Source organism: Danio rerio, chromosome 4 (assembly GCF_052040795.2).
Source record: "Danio rerio strain M-AB ecotype USA chromosome 4, GRCz13ab, whole genome shotgun sequence".
In the NCBI taxonomy this organism is placed as follows: domain Eukaryota; kingdom Metazoa; phylum Chordata; class Actinopteri; order Cypriniformes; family Danionidae; genus Danio; species Danio rerio.
In genome coordinates, this window is record NC_141024.2 from 32,691,924 (window position 1) to 32,708,888 (window position 16,965).

Genomic DNA, 16,965 nt, shown 5'->3' on the forward strand with positions numbered 1-16,965 from the left:
GATAAGAGGTTTCATTTTCTTTAAACAATTGCATTTCTTCATCTATAGCTTTAACCCACATTCACTTGCATTCACCTCTTTGTATACAGGCCCGGCTCCAGATAGGAGATGAAGGCTGGGCCAGGTGATATTTGGGGTGGGCAAGGGGCTATGGGCCAGTAACCTATTATCCATCTAATTTTATATATATATATATATATATATATATATATATATATATATATATATATATATATATATATATATATATATATATATATATATATATATTACCGTTGTATAAATTAAAGATAATCAATAAAATAATATTTATGTATTTTTAATTTATGCAACTTTTTTTTTCTACTTCACGAATCTAATTGGCTAAAAACTGTGCAATATTCTAATCAGCACTGATCAGCCTCTTCATCTGGGTTTAACTGCAAGCTGCAGCGAATGTCAAATTTGTTAATAAACTCGACTGGACTGTTGAGTCGGACCACATAGCCTGTTTTTTATTTTTTATTTGGCGAGAATGTTCGTCTACTTAAGGATTGATCTATGAATTTAGATCACTTCGGACTCTGAGATTATATTGTTGAGAGCACTCCTCTGGTGGACGAAATCTGGAGTCTGATGTATGTCTTTATAGTAGTAAAATGTGGGGAAAGAATTGTTTTGATTATATATAACGACAATATTTGTTCACAATCATCTGTTAATTGCTATAAATCAAACAGATTTGAGTGCAAATTTAAGTTTTACATCTCTAAAGTTAGATAAATTGAATAGGCCTATATGAAAACCTGGTTATTGTTCTTTTGACGGATTTACATAGCATGTTTATATTGTTATTTGTTAAAGGTTATTTAAAAAAAATGTTATTTGAAGTAAATTTTATTTTATTATGTAATATTAAACCGGTAGGCTCCTTCGATTTTTAAACTGCTGCATGACTGGCAGTTGACGTTACATTATTCCTCCAAAAGATGGCGACAGAGACCGTATAATAAATGTTCAAGGACGTAGACTCTTCTCAGAGAACATTTTAATAATTAAAATGTTTAATAAAATTTTGACTTTTAAAAAAATTATTAGATTATGAATTAATTTTTTAAAGGGAAGAGGGGACAAGAAAAATAAAGAGGGGAGTGAATTCACCGTAATTGCCTGAGACAGTATATCTACATGTCTGCAAAGAAATGACAAGGCCATCATGGACTACATTTTAGTTTCTAGATCCTTTTTTACTTATGTACAGTAAGTATCTGTGTATGTATTTTGCTTATTATTTCTTTTATTTCTGTTTGCCTATATAACAGATCTTACTAGGTCAACTTTACTTTATTTGATTTTTAAAATAACTATTTACATCACTACTTTCTAAAAAAAAACTAATTACAAAGGTTATTTTTATTTTTTATTAATAATTAATAATTATTACTTATAACAGACCTTAAATCAATTTAGTAGCTGTATTTGATTTTAAAAATAACTATTTACATCACTATTTTTTAAAACCAAACTTTTTTCTTGTTTTTTTTTTACCTATACATAAACTTTGGAATTTGATTTTGATTTGATTTATTTATTTTCGAACAAAATTATAATACATAAAATGTCATTAACAAAAAGAAATACATTTCAACATGGTCTAAAATGGAGCGGGATGAAGCATAAGCTTATTATTCTCCCACCCCATTACCCTATGCATCATTCGTTTATTACTTAAACTTTATTCTTTTACATATCTCTTCTTTTACATGAAACAAATTTGATCCTTTTGGCATCTTTGAAAAATAATATGTTTGATTCCATTTGTACCTTTTCATTTTGTAACATAAAACCCCAAAAAACAAACAAACAAAAAAACAACAACCTAGTACTGCAAATAGCCATTAAAATGTCATCATACCTTTCTCTTTTTATCATTTTTCAATAACCTTCATCATTATATTCCTTTATTAATATATATTTATACAGTTTTTTTTTTAATTGAATAATATCCTGACGTTGTTTTCGAGTATGATCTAGACTGTTCCATATTTTTACACCATGTACAGACATACATAAACTTTTTAAAGTTGTTCTTGTTTTCAACCTCCTAAAATTGAGTTCTTCTCTCAGGTTATATCCCCCTTGTCATTCTTCAAAAAACTTTTGTATACATTTTGGAAGTAGTTTATTCCTAGCTTTAAACATAACGTGTGCTGTTTTAAACTTAACCAAATCACTGAACTTAAGTATCTTTAATTTAAAAAATAAAGGATTTGTATGCTCTAAATACCCAACATGTTCTATTAGTCGAATTACTTTTTTTTTTGCATTGTACATATGGATCGTAAATTAGATTTATATGTATTCCCCCAAATTTCAACACTATAACTCATATATGGCAACAAGAGTGTGTTATATAATATGTACATTGATTTAATGTCCAGGATAAATCTCGCTTCATACACTATTGCTACAGTTTTTTCTAACTTTGATATCACATTATTTATTTGTGGTTTCCAACTAATTTTATGATCCAATACAACACCAAGTAACGTAATTGCATATACTCTTTCTATAACTTCATTATCAATTTGTAAATCTATATTATAACTATTTTTTAATTTCCCAAATAACATAACCTTTGTTTTACTTATATTTAATGACAATTTGTTTACGTCAAGCAACGTTTTAATCAACGTTTTAATCAACGTCAAACAACGTTTTAATCAACTCCATTAGTTTTGGTAAATTATGCCCAGAACAAAAAATGCTTGTGTCATCTGCAAATAAAATAAACTTAATAAAGTTATTTATAAAATAACTATTTACATCACTATTTTTAAACTAATTCCATAGGTTATTTTTATTTCTTATTAAATTTGCTTTTTATTATTATTTTTTTTACTTATAACAGACCTTCAATTTAGTAACTGTATTTGATTTTTAAAATAACTATTTACATCACTATTTTTTTTTACTGACTCGCAAAACTTTTTTCTTGTTTGTTCTCTCAACCTATATCTATAGATAAACTTTTTGTAACTTTATTTGATTTTTAAAGAACATATATTTACAATCTTTTTTTAACCCCATGAGACTCAATTTTGCCTATTTATCTGTTTAATACAGCATTAGGTTTTGTCTCGTTTTAGAGAATTCTGTCACAAACTCATCCATGTCCAGTTTGTTTGTTATTGCCTTTTCATTACAAGTGGTGCTCACTGCAGAGCCATTTGAGCAGAGCTGAGCTCCAGCAAGAGGGAGCTTGAGCTTGAGCTCCTCCTTTCTTGCACTTCTTCTATGAGTGATGTCACTGGGGGTAGGGTTAGGGGTGGGGTTGGTTTACGCATTAAAACAGCTTATAGGAGGAGGAGCGAGAGCTCATGCTCCCCCTCGCTGGAGCTCAGCTCTGCTCAAATGGCTCTGCAGTGAGCACCGTCTCTTTCATTGGCCAAAAGTACAAGTTTTTTTTTCCTCTCACAAAGCATTGTTTGGTGAAATGCTGTCAGAACTCTTGCCAGTGTAGAGAATGAGCTCTCACATGAGTCAGTATAGGCACCTATGACCACTGCAGATACAAACAATTTACGAAGACTTGCAAATGCATCTTGGTATTCCTGCAAAAGTTTGCAAACAGCAGAGGAGTCAGCATCAGCTGGGAGCATCCTGGAGAGCATTGGTCTGGCAACAAGAATTTCATTCTAGAATTCATTTTTTGCAACCCCTGCCCAATTACCCCAATGAGATGTTCCTCTGGCACACCATTGCACACAAATCGAATTGCAATGGAGAGATTTTCAATATTGCACCTATCCCTTGTTCCATTACTTATTAAATAGAATGCAGATGAATCAGCAGTGTCATATTGCTGTTTTATTTTTTTCAGAACCATGGATGCCAAAATTTCAATCACTTCATTCTGGATTGTTTTGGATGTGTACTTGGCATTTTGAGGGATGTGCCTTACATCTCTTAAGACAAATAAGTATAGGTGTCTATAACATTACATGCTTGATTCCCCAGATCGCTACATCTGAATGGTGCCTTTTTACACGTTTTAAAAATAACAATCATTTGTAAGCATAGTTCTTCACCAATACCAGTTTAATACCTCAGATAATTACACATGTGAGTTCAGTGGTGCAGTGGGTAGCACGATCGCCTCATTGCAAGAAGGTCACTGGTTCGAGCCTCAGCTGGGTCATTTGGCATTTCTGTGTGGAGTTTGCATGTTCTTCCTGTGTTTGTGTGAGTTTCCTCCAGATGCTCTGGTTTCCCCAAAGTCCATAGACATGTGGTATGCATGCAGTGTGTGTGTGAATAAGTGTGTATGCATGTTTCCCAGTTATGTAGCCTTCTATCAGTTTTTATATTTCTATTTGTTGTAATGGCCTGTTGTTATTGCAGTAAAAAATGAATAAATTCATTTTTAAAAAAGCAGTGCAATGTGGCTGTAGGCTGTATATCAGCACTGATGGGAGGCATGAGTTAAGGTGTACACTAAGCACTTGAGAACGATTGTCCCTCTACCTGTTGTTTAATCTCCTGAGAACTTTGCTCATATTCAGAACGCAAATGAAGACGCTTTAGATAAAATCAGAGAGCTCCTTCATCTGTCAGCAAGAGTCAAGAGATGCTCAAAGTCCAGAAAAGGAACCAAAAACATTGTCAAAACATGTGACGTGACCTTAGTGGTTCAATTGTAATCAAGTTCCAAGAACATTTTGTGTGCAAGAAAATGTTGAAAAAAGCAGCCATGTCCAAAGTAGGAACTGTTGAACCATATAATGGCTGTTTTTGCTCCTTTATTCTCTTCATTTGCATTCAGCAGAAGAAACTCAAACAGGTTTGGCTCTAGTAGAGGATGAGTAAATCACAGAATTGTAATTTTTATGTGAACTACCCCTTTAATGCTTCTGTAAGTAAAGGTAAATAAATATTTTACTGAAGATATTGCTAAAACGTGGAACACAGATAATAAGAGACGACAATTCATATGAAAAAAGGAAACTCTACATAGGCCTATGAAGTTGTAGAAATAGAAAAAGAGGTCATAATTAAGCGGGTAAGATTTGGACTCAGATATTAATGAAGTAATGTGTTGTAGACATACAAGTCTTCATAAAGTGGATTTAAAAAGTTTCTTAAAATTGTCTTAAAATGTTTAGATTAAAGGTTTGTGAGAGAGAGAGAGAGAGAGAGAGAGAGAGCATATATAGTGTAAAGTAAAAAAAAATGGGAGAAACGAATAAGTCATGACTGCAACAGTAAGTTGCAAAAAACTTAACAAAAAAAGACTTTTATTTTGGCGTGGCGTGTGACGTCATCAAGCGGCGCCGCTTCAGCGTTGTGATTCAACTGGAGCAAGGTTTGTTTTAAAACGGTTACAGATATAAACTGATTTAAAGTTAAAGTTCTAAAGTTTTAGGCTTTTTATACGATGCTAAATTATGTTCCTGAAATATTATTTAATCCTTAATACAACATAGTACAATTTTATTCTCAGTAACCGAGGGCTATTGTTTGAATAAAGTAAAAGAAAATTGTTTAACGTAATAAGTATTTTAAAGAAACGTTTTGACGTTACCTGATTTCTTTTTGTTAATTACTCTCATAAACTGTTGAAGCAAGCGTTGAAGAGAAGTTATTTTGTTTTTATTAATTGTTTTGTTCATTTTAAACAGGATAAAGTGTTCACAGAGAAAAACTCCTGCTGAAGCGACTGATCTCCACACTGTTATAAAGATGGCGTTTATTAAAGAGGAAATTAAGGATGTGAAGATTGAAGAAACATTCACAGTAAAACATGAAGATCTGCAGGAACAAACAGGTTGGTTTTCATACTAATATATTTTAATAATAAGAATACTAAATTAAATCCATCTTGCTGCCCTGAGTGTGCTGCCTTGTAGTTCTCCTAAATACACATAAGCACTCATTGAAAGACAGGAATGAGTTTCTTTCGTTACTTGTTCTCATTTATTTTGTCATTATCTTCTTAAGGTTATTGCTTTTCTTGTTTTCCCACTGTTTGTAATGAGTTCTTAAGCACTGGGGCTATATTAAATGAATAAAACAACAAAAATAATGCTGACAATATTTGATCTACAGTATTCTCATAGAAGATATCTGGTATTACAGTGATAGTGTTGGCTTAGTACTTTCCATTTGCATATGTCACGTTGATCACAATTCCCCTTTTTGTAATTAACTTCTTTATGGAATTAAACTTGTTTTTAGTAGTTGTTTTTAGTTCTCACAGATAGTATCTGAGTTAGAATTACATCATTATTATAATAACTAATTACCAGGGCTATGGTGTTTTAACAGGGTTTCCACGGTTCATAAAATGTCTTAAATTCCAAAATTAAAATTTTAGGCCTAAAAAAGTCTTAAATTTACTGTTGTAGGTCTTAATTCTTTTTTAAACAAGTCATGTTTCTTTGTTCATGTTTTGTTACCCAATCTGGCCAAAACTCATACAATCAGCAACAATCCATCTCAATAAAACTTTAAACTTTTTATTCAAAAAGGTCATTTTAACTCTATTTATCATATTGGTTTAATTATTTTTTCTTACAATAACATTTGTTTAAACGTGCTCCATGTATTTACTGCTGAGGACATCGACCTGGACAGATTGTTGTGCATAGATTTAGTTTATTGTAGTTTTTTAAACATTTAAAACATTTGTTAATTTTTTTTTAATCTTTTTCAAAGTTTTTGTTGGAAAAAAAGTATATGGATACAAGTAAAGCTTGCTTATTTGCTTGTATGCAATATTTAAAATATTTTGCTAAGAAATATCTGAAATATTTTAATTTATTATTATTCATTTATTATTATTAGGGCAAATAAAAATATTTTACATTTTGGGCCATTTGAAAAATTCCTCAGCCTTTAGCCCTTTATGAGTCTAAAATTTCATTCATAATGGTCTTAAAAAGTTTTACATTTAACTTGGTAATACCTGCAGAAACCCTGGTTTAAAGTATGTCAGAAAGTGTGAATGCCCCAATATTAAATATGCTGAAAGAAATGGACACTAAAATAATAAATTTTTATAAAACATTGTACAGTATTCTAAACTATATGATGTAGTTGTGGGACAACGTGAGACAAAACAAACAAATTATAGTGGAACAATTACGTTTAGCATTGCACTGACTACAACTGGCCAACAAACTAGTCTAAAAATAACTGTTGCTGCTCAAGAAATGGATTACAGCATGCTGATGATATGCTAACATTTGAGTGTAAAGTTTGTCAGTATTGACCATATTCTTCACGTACCAGCAGGCGCCGCCATTGGAATCTTTTTGCTTGAGACTTTTTTAAAGAATTAATTTTTAGATCCAAAAAACAGTGTTATGCTGCTGAGGAATGGGACAATAACCACTTTCAAGGTATACCGCAGTTTGAAAAAGTCAAGGTTTTAAAACCGCCAAAATGTTCTACTGTACCGTTCCTACAGTATATTTAAGGTTTTTTTATTATGTTTTAAGTTTTTCAGGACAACAGTATCTCCAGCAGAAAAGATATCCAAAGATGCTGTTTTACATTGTAAAGAAATCTGTGTTTTTGAAACTAACGAAGACAAGTCAATAAGTCAGTTGAATTATTCAGCCTGACAATTTCCGGGAGATTATCATTCATTTGTGGGCATCCGGGTGTCATTATGCATTTGCGGGAGACTCCCGGAAGTTCCGAGAGACTTTGGATGTCTGAAATCGTCTCTAGTAGTCCTAAAGACCTTGGTTGGATCAGCTGTGTTTGATTAGGGTTAAAGCAAAACTGTGCAGAGCTGCAGCCATCCAGGAATGGAGTTTGAGACCTTTGCTTAAAAGGGATAGTTCACCTAAAAATGAAAATTTCCTCACCATTTACTAATTTTTCTTACTATCGCAACAGTACATCATTTCATTTACACACAGTCTAATAACCATCAGTAATTCTGCCATTCTCAACCCTTGGATGCACACAAAGGTTGGGATAATATTATCTTTGCATTTATAATGCACACTATACATTCACTTGTCACCACATCTGTTTATATTGCCAATATACACACACAAACACCAAATAGTTACACATACATTTTTATTGAACTTTTGCAGTCCAGGTTACTGGAAGCAATGGGCAGCTCCTGTAGCTGGTTAGAAAGATTGATAACGCTACTTGTCTAGAAAGTTTGATAACTTCCGCACCGCACATGCGGGATCACTCCGATAACTGGACTGTCTTAACGTTGCCTGTTTTGGGGGAGAGCTGGGAATACAAAACCAGAGTAATAGGAAAATACATGAACTGACAGATGTATTGATCAATATGATGTGTTATTATTGTTCAATACACCTGTTATGATACTAGAGATTAACTGAATGCTATGTATGTGATCATCTATACAAGTGCAATATTTTAATACTCACCCAAGGGAATTTAGTGGTCTTTTAGTTAGTCTTTTGCAGTGGAAGGCAAATAATGCTAGTCTACCGTACCTTTTTGTTGAAGGTTGAACAGCAAAGAGCGGTCATTTCTACATGTATATATTTATTTTCTTGTTTGTTTGTTTTGATTTTTGTTTATTTTACTGACATCTTTATTTTTTTATGGATTTCATTTGTACAAATTTATGATCATTTTTGTATGGACCGTAAAGAGGAATGGAATACTGTCAATTTTGCACATAAGTGCTTTGCTATATTCTTTGTGACCTGTATTCCATTATGCCTCATCACACTCTCCCTTGTGTGGTTTTAAACCTTTATGAGTATTATTTTTTTTTTGATCCTGTTGAACACAAAAGAAGATATTTAAAATAAAATAAAAACGGAGGCTTTCTTCACGTTCCAGAAGAAAGGAAATGTTTAAAACCACATGACGGAGAGTAAATGGTAAGGTCATTTTCATTGTTGGGTGAAACATCCATTTTATCCTTGTTGCTTTGTGCCTTCATACTAATGTTCACTTTTTTTCTTTTTCTTTTTTTTAAGACCTGATGGTGCTGAAAGAAGAGACTCACCAATGGAATGAAATGGAAGAGAAACAGTTTGAGAAACACCAAGAAATAACAACTGATGAAAAACACACACTGACCGAAAAGACTTCATCATGCGAAAGACCTCGGAAATCCAAATGTCGTCAGTGTGGAAAATGTTTCAGTCGAAAACACAACCTTCAAGTCCACATGAGAATTCACACTGGGGAGAAGCCTTACCCTTGCCCTCAGTGTGGAAAGAGTTTTAAGCAAAATGGCTACCTAAAAGTCCACATGAGAACTCACACTGGAGAGAGGCGCTACACATGCCAACAGTGTGGACAACGCTTCTATACTACAGGAAACTTTGCACAGCACATGAGAATTCACACTGGAGGGAGGCTGTACACATGCCTACAGTGTGGAAAAAGCCTCTATCAGTCAGCAAACTTGGCAGCGCACATGAGAATTCACACTGGGGAGAAGCCTTACTCTTGCAATCAGTGTGGAAAGAGTTTTAAGCAAAATAGCACCCTTGAAGACCACATAAGAACTCACACTGGAGGCATAATTTTTACTTGCACACAGTGTGGGAAAGGTTTTGCTCAAAAGCAAGACCTTGAGATCCACATAATGATTCACAATGGAGAGAAACCTTACTTTTGCACAGAGTGTGGTAAAAGTTTCAGATGTAAAACTTCACTCAAACACCACATGATAAGTCACACCGGAGAGAAGCCGTTTACATGTGCTCAGTGTGGAAAGAGCTTCACAACCAAAGCTAGCCTCAAGAACCACATGAATGGTCACATTGGAACCATAGTGTTCACATGTGATCAGTGTGGAAAGACTTTCACACGCAAAGACACCATTAGGAAACACATGAAGATTCATTCACGAGAGGATCGTTTTAGATGCAGTGAATGTGGAAAGGGCTTTAAATGTAAAAGAAGCCTCAACACTCACATGAAGCTTCACAATGGGGAGCAGAGTCCTCAAAATTGAGGCTTTGTCCAGCGGAGCTTAGGGCACTTGAAAACATATCAAGTTACTGGAAATGAAACCCTTTGAACACCTGAAGATTTAAACTCAATAACTGAGGAGGGGTGAAGATTTTTTATTTTTTTTGTAGTGTAGATCATGGGTCACAGTGCAGTACCAGGTTGTAAGAGTTTCAACTTTATATTGAACCAATAACCATGTTTTTGCACATTGCACACTTCCATCAAATGGTCAGCACTAAAAAGAAAATTAGAAAGATTAGGGAGGAGAAACTGTCCTGCACCCTTTGTTTTGATAATTTATATAGTTTTTTTTTTTTTTTATATGTAATTCATATTGTTTGATTGTCATTTACGTGAACAAACACAGATTTGCCTCCAGTTTTGGACTTTTGTCTGCAATTTACAAAATTTGTTGGCGAATGAAAATCCGGCTTATCTCATGTGGTGTGAACTCGCCATAAGGCAATGACAGTGACTGACTCCCTAAAACCCTGTTCAGACTACACAATGCCATTTGCCAGTTGCAACAGATCAGATATGTGTCAGATTATTATGTGGTTTCGGGTAACAAATGACGACTTTGGTTTCAAAACCCTAAACATTTATTTTGATGGACTGATTTAAGAAAGGAAAAAGCTTTCTTTATGAAGACAATTTAACTTTCTGTACACAACTGGTTACCTTTAAAGATATGTTCATGTGAAAACTCACATTACTACAAATAAATTGGTGTATGGGAAACCCAGTGTTGCTATTGTGAATGAGAACATGAGGGATTTGTTAGCTTACATGCCAATTCCAAAACTCAACAGACTACTGATGCCCTTCAGCTTTTTGTTCATTTAAATTATTATTTATATGCAAAACATATTACAATGCTCATGTCCGCTGATTATAATGTGTACTGTCTGTAAGTGGTGTGTGTATGTAGACAGCCCAATATGAGTATGTTAATCTCAAAGTCTCACTTTAAAATAAATTCTATACCACCATTTTCAAAAATAAGATTTGGGATTATACACTGTATCTCATTTTTATGTTATTTCATTTTTTTATTAAATGTTCAAAATAAATGTACAAACACAGTAGGCCTTACATGCATAATCAAGCATGAAGTAGTACAATTACAACAATAGGCAGACACATAGAAAAAGCAGCATATGGTAATGACAATTGTACAATTGACAATTGACATGATTCAGCTGTAGGGTTCCACCATGTCTGTAGAGGATTCCCTCTTCCACCTCAGGGTCACTCACTGAATCCACCACAACTTCATTATAGATGGCTTGAAGAGGAAGATGTTGTTTCCAATCCATTCCAAGATAAAAATGATGAAGCACTTCTTCCACTTGTTGGACCAGCTCTCTAGGATGTGGCACTTTTGTTCTGCAGTCCTCTCTGATGTGCTGCTTGGTGGGATTAGCCGGCTCAATACCACAGATTTTGTATGCACTCTTCAGATTTTCCAGGTCACTCTGATCTACTACAGTGAGGGCAGAGGAGAGGAACTGACAGAATGAGGTTTACAAAGGATGGTGCTCTGGAACACACTCCCTGGTGAACCAGGGAATCCAATGAAACAAGTCCAGTTTAACAACCATGTCCTCATTGAACTTCCGACAGGCAGCATGTAAATTCTTGAGATTTCCTGATGTAACCTAATTGACTACAGCTTCAGTAGTCCTCCAGGCTTCCCACTGCTGGTGCTCATAAGGTACAGGGTCCAACACTCTGAAAGCAGCACAGCAGTCCCTAAATAAACAAAAGGGAAATATATTTTTATATAAATGTATGCATTAGCCTTGCTTACTCTACTTGATATGATGTATGTTGGATATGATTATTCTTACCAGTCCACCCACTGGTACTTGGCCTTTGGAATATCAGCATCCCTATAGCGATCAGCTAGCCCACAGTACATTGACTCCAGGGACTGCTCACTCTCACTCTGCAGCATCACCCATGACGGGATCATCCAGTTCTCATTCATCATAGCTTAGGATGACATTGTGCCAGATGACAAGGTCACTTTTCTGGCAACTTTGCGTGCATGATCTGACCTGAGAACCTGTCCAAAAGTGTCTGAGAGACTGATAGTCCGCGCCACCCGTCAGTGTCTTCAAACGCCAAACGGTGATGGTGTGTCGTCCTTCCTCACAGCCTCAGTAATGGTTTTCTGACCATACAACCCTGCTTCAGCATCCCTGATGTTCTGGACACTAAGAAGGTAGGCCAGATGTGCTTTTTTATATTTAAGGTGAAGCACCTCAGACAACTGGTTAGCTATGTCATCGGGCGATTTTCCTGAGCGCCTCAGTTCATCCATCACCGTCTTACAGATTGCTTTCTTATGGGTGAGGAATCCAGGGAAGATGCTTTTAAATCACAGTGGTAACATGTCCAGCCATTTAGGTTTAGAAGCTTACCAGCATTTTTTGCATGCCTTACAGCACAGACGGGATGCAAAAATGTAATACAGTCTAATAGTTCCAAGGATCACTCTAGGTCCTCCCACACCAGAGGACACAACATTTTGGGTTGGACAGCCATAGAGACAAGGCAGGATGTAATTGATTCTGACTCTTTCCATTATGCTGTGCTCAGATTTCCAAATGAAAAAGAAATAGAGCTGGAAGTATATTGCTGATCAGTCCGGAAGAAGACCTGCACACAGGAGCTAGTGGACATGGAGAAGTAATGACTGCATGTAATGATGGTGATGGCTGTGGTAGAACTACATGGTGAACAAAGCAAAGAAAACAAATAATAATGACAACATATTTATGTGAAGGAAGCCTAGGGATGCTTGAAATTTATTCGAATATAGGTTGATGCCCAGGAATTCTATAGAAGTGCTGGGACCAGCTGTTTTCTCCTCTGCGAGGGGGATCCCTATATCCTCGAAACCTTTTGGGTGATCATCATGTATTTAGCCAGGGGCGAGGAGAAAATTGTCAAGGAGATGGTTAATGTTCGGGATTTTGTAGTTATTAGATCTAATCCAGCATAAGGCTTCTAAAAGCATGTTAAAATTTTGGGGCTACTTTTGCAGCTGAAGTTAGTTGGACTGCAAAGTAAAATTGCGAGCGCCAATTGATGCCAAAAGGCGCTAAAAGTCTGGGTGGATTGGCATGATTTTGAAGGCAAATAAAATGTCAATTTTCACCAGGCGTTGCGACCGGCTATTCTGATGACGGAAATGGGTTGGTTTATGTCATGGTAAATCAGTGAGTATTCGTCAGAAGGAATAATGCTGCTAAATGCTAGGAATATAGAATTGTGAGGAGCGGAGAGATAATCAATCGTTTTTGCTAGAGAATTTTGAAGTCGCAATGCCGATAGGACTAATACGAGAATGCTGAACAGTAGGGCTGCATCGAACTGACTTGCCATTATAAGCTTACATAAGACACTAGTGTATGAATAAATGAGTCACTGGCCTAGTGTAATTGGACTTCAGTGCTCGATGTGTATAAATTATTATTATTATGTTTAATTTAATTAATTAAATTTATGTAATTATTATTTTTTTTATAATTTAATTATTATTTTTTATTTTATTTATTTATTTTTATTTATTTTTTATTTTCTCTTCAATTGCCAACATCAAACTCTGAACTCTATAAGACTTCACGGCCGATGTCACCACTTAGTAAAACTGTGAATGAAATGTTAGTAATTGGCTTTACTTTAATCCATGAATAACATTTTGTTGGTATCTAAACTACATTCATGAGCGTGTCTGGCTCAAATTCATTCATAAAGACTTTGCAACAGAGTCAAGAGAGGGTGGGACCATCTCCAGAGAGCTCATTGGATGGTGACACTTCTCCTTACAGCGATTGGCTTAAAGGAGTATCAATCGGGCGTGCAAAAGGTGAAAAAGCCTGGCGGCCATTTTGTTGATCCATTTCACCATTGTTTATGACTGAAGCTGTTGCTCTGCTAATAATTCCAGCAAACAAGCTGTTAAATGTTATGGATCTGTGGACGGGCAAGAGGTTTGAGAGGCAAGTTTCTTTAGTTAAAATCATTGTTCACGCTAGTCTTGTTATTCAAAAGTTTTATACATTTTTTTAGTCTAAATGTTTGGTGTAGTTATTTTGCGAAGCTTCCCTTCATGTGCCCAGCATGTGCACCGCTAGAAAAAAAGTAATGGTTCAGTTTCAGTGCAATAGCTTTGGAGTTTTGGCTGTCATTTGCTGGAGAATAGGGTTGAAGACACAGCAGATGCGTTTGAAGTGGAAGGTTTGATGTTTTGTTTAAGTTGTTGATGCAATTGTTCGAGTTGTTTTGAAGTAGTAATAGTAGTAGTAGTTGCTGTAGATTGTAGCTTGTTGCTTAAAGCTTGTAGATTGTAGCTTGAAGATTGTAGCTGCTTTGGTTGTCCATGCTGGTTTAGAGTTGGTTCTTCAACAGAGCTAGCTACGGTGAAGCTGCCTCTTCAAAACGAAGATAGCAGTGGAATGAAACCCAGGGTATTTATAGTTGTTTAGGAGTCATCTGTTTGGAGCATAGTGAATTGGATAATGCGGATCCAGCCGCTAGCAATCATAAGCATGTGATCCTCTAGAAATTAGTTTATACATAAACTTCACCAAGTCCAAATACCGTTCCACAATGACTGATGAACATTTGGAAGTGTGCTTGAGGCTGGCTGTCAGCAGCTACTGTCCGGAATATGTATCCCTGGCTGATTCAATTCAGTGCAAGTCATCAAATTAAACTTGGGTTATTACAAAAAATGTAAATAGTCAATTATTATGTGTGTTTTGTCGATTCTCAATGAAGTTAAAAATAATTGTTTGTTGATTGATGTTTTACTTTTTTGTAGCAGTTTGACATGGTCATTTTAAAAGTAGTTCGCAAGCTGAAAAAGTGTGAGCACCCCTGGTCTAAAGTTTATTATCTGCCCCACAAGGCGGTGGCATAGTCCTCTTCGCCACTTAAATAAAACAATTATGATCTAATTAGTGGGAAAATCTAACTTGCCTTTCAAAAAGATATGACTATGTCAAATCACTTCCACAATTAAAGATGCTGTTTTTGGCTTCTTTTTCTGTCACCCCCGCACAGTCTGTGTGTAGCCAGCCCAAACATGTGTCACATTGTACCCACAGGCAGGGCCGGCGCGTCCATAGAGGCGACCTAGGCGGCCGCCTAGGGCGGCAGTTTAGAGAGGGCGGCGTCTGCAACACCTCCCTTACGACCTGCGTCCTCAGTTATGTCCGCGACACCTCCCTCACCACCCGCGTTCTCAGATATATTCGCGCATAGACGATAGAATAGAGAGGGCGGCGTCAGCGTCACCTCCATCAGCACCCGCGTGTCCTCAGTTATTTCCGCGCATAGGGCGGCAGAATTGAGGTCTGTTACACCCGCGCGTCCTCAGTTATATCCGCGCATTGGGCGGCAGAATAAAGAGCGCAGCGTCCGCGACACCTCCCTCCCTCAGCACGTGCGCGTCCCCAGTTATATCCGCGCATAGGGCGGCAGAATAAAAAGCGCAGCGTCCGCGACACCTCCCTTCCTCAGCACCCGCGCGTCCTCAGTTATATCCGCGCAAAGGGCGGCAGAATAAAGAGCGCAGCGTCCGCGACACCTTTCTCCCTCCCTCAGCACTTGCGCGTCCTCAGTTATATCCGCGCATAGGGCTGCAGAATAAAGAGCGCAGTGTCCGCGACACCTCCCTCCCTCCCTCAGCACCCGCTCGTCCTCAGTTATATCCACGCATAGGGCGGCAGAATAGAGAGGGCGGTGTCCGCCAGTCCGCGACACCTCCCTCCCTCCCTCAGCACCCGCGCGTTCGTTATATCCGCGCATAGAGCGCCGGAAAAGAGGTCCGCGACACCTCACTTCATTTTCATAACAGGTCACTTTCGTTTTCACATTGGGATTGAGATCGGCGTGATAGTCCTCTGCCTAAAGCGGCAGTTCAGCTTGCTCCGGCTCTGCCCACAGGATGTTACCAACATTGGGATACAAAGACCTTAAATATAAACAATGTGATACACACGTGTATGTGTGTGTTATATGTAAAGTAAAAACTAACAAAGCCTACCCTTGTCCCACTTTTTGAAAACCGCACACACGCAAATCACCAGCCATGCATTGCATTGGCTTTTCTGTTTTTTCATTGAGTTCAATGAAAAATTATATTATCAGTAATTTAAAATATTTAAAAAAGAAAAGAAAGAAAAAGAAAATCTCAAAAATAACCTCAACTACAACGTCCTTCACTAGAAGTGTTGCATGGTATTCGCGCAAGTACTGTGTTTGTGAAAGGCCAATGGTCTCTGTGGTCAGTTTGTAGTAGGGATGTTATGATCCGATATTAATATCCGAAATTCGTCCCATATTGGTCTAAAAAACTATATCGGACTGTGTTAAAAATCTCCGGTATAAGCAGTCCAATACTCTCTTAACTCAGCTATTACAGCTATTCTATCCAGCAGCGTCCAGAGCCAGCGTGCAAAGCATACGTGATCACAACACTGCTTGCTAGCTAAGTCTCTAAGAGATAACATGCTCATCAAACTAAGTTATGGTGTATTACGATAGAAATCTATTGTGATGGTAGCACATGCTGACGCTATCAACAGCGGCACTTCTCTAACGTTACTGGTTTATTTACTTCACGTCAAACGATCTTTACATTGTTTTGCATAAGGCTGCTAAGCAACATAAGACACCGAATGGCGATGTAGCACACATCGTGCAAGCCTCAATTCGGTCATGGCATATCGTGGTTCATCCAGTGTGATACCTAATTCATCACCAGCGCTTCCCACACATAAGACTTTACCTCAGCAGCCCGGTTCTGTGTGAAAAAAAGTCTCCGCCAAAGACTCGCGGGCTCTGCTGCTGCAGCAGACCCACAGAGACGCGCTGGACACCTGCTTTGACTTGAGCTTTGAGAAGTGCGCGAGGACAAGCGGAAAATAAAGCCTTTTACTAAATAGACTGTTCCAGCTCATTATTTAGGGTGACAATACATCCTCTTTT

The 16,965-nt window shown here is 36.7% G+C and overlaps 1 protein-coding gene and 1 pseudogene across 1 annotated transcript; one reads left to right on the top strand and one right to left on the bottom strand.

The window, feature by feature from the left end:
• The first annotated feature begins 5,314 nt into the window (after nt 1-5,314).
• Nucleotides 5,315-10,959, top strand: LOC110438633 (uncharacterized). Its single transcript, XM_087249157.2, has 3 exons — nt 5,315-5,344; nt 5,661-5,806; nt 8,970-10,959. Exons 2-3 carry the CDS (start codon nt 5,722-5,724, stop codon nt 9,956-9,958), a joined length of 1,074 nt encoding a protein of 357 aa, XP_087105283.2. The 5' UTR covers nt 5,315-5,344; nt 5,661-5,721; the 3' UTR covers nt 9,959-10,959.
• A 15-nt stretch (nt 10,960-10,974) lies between these two features.
• On the bottom strand, nt 10,975-12,400 carry LOC147844790 (uncharacterized; annotated as a pseudogene).
• Nucleotides 12,401-16,965: the final 4,565 nt, after the last annotated feature.

Excerpts from the sequence above, each read along its gene's own strand:
- LOC110438633 (XM_087249157.2), top strand. The coding sequence starts at position 5,722 with ATGGCGTTTATTAAAGAGGAAATTAAGGATGTGAAGATTGAAGAAACA. Across the intron at positions 5,807-8,969 it reads AGATCTGCAGGAACAAACAG|ACCTGATGGTGCTGAAAGAA; the intron begins GTTGGTTTTCAT and ends CTTTTTTTTAAG.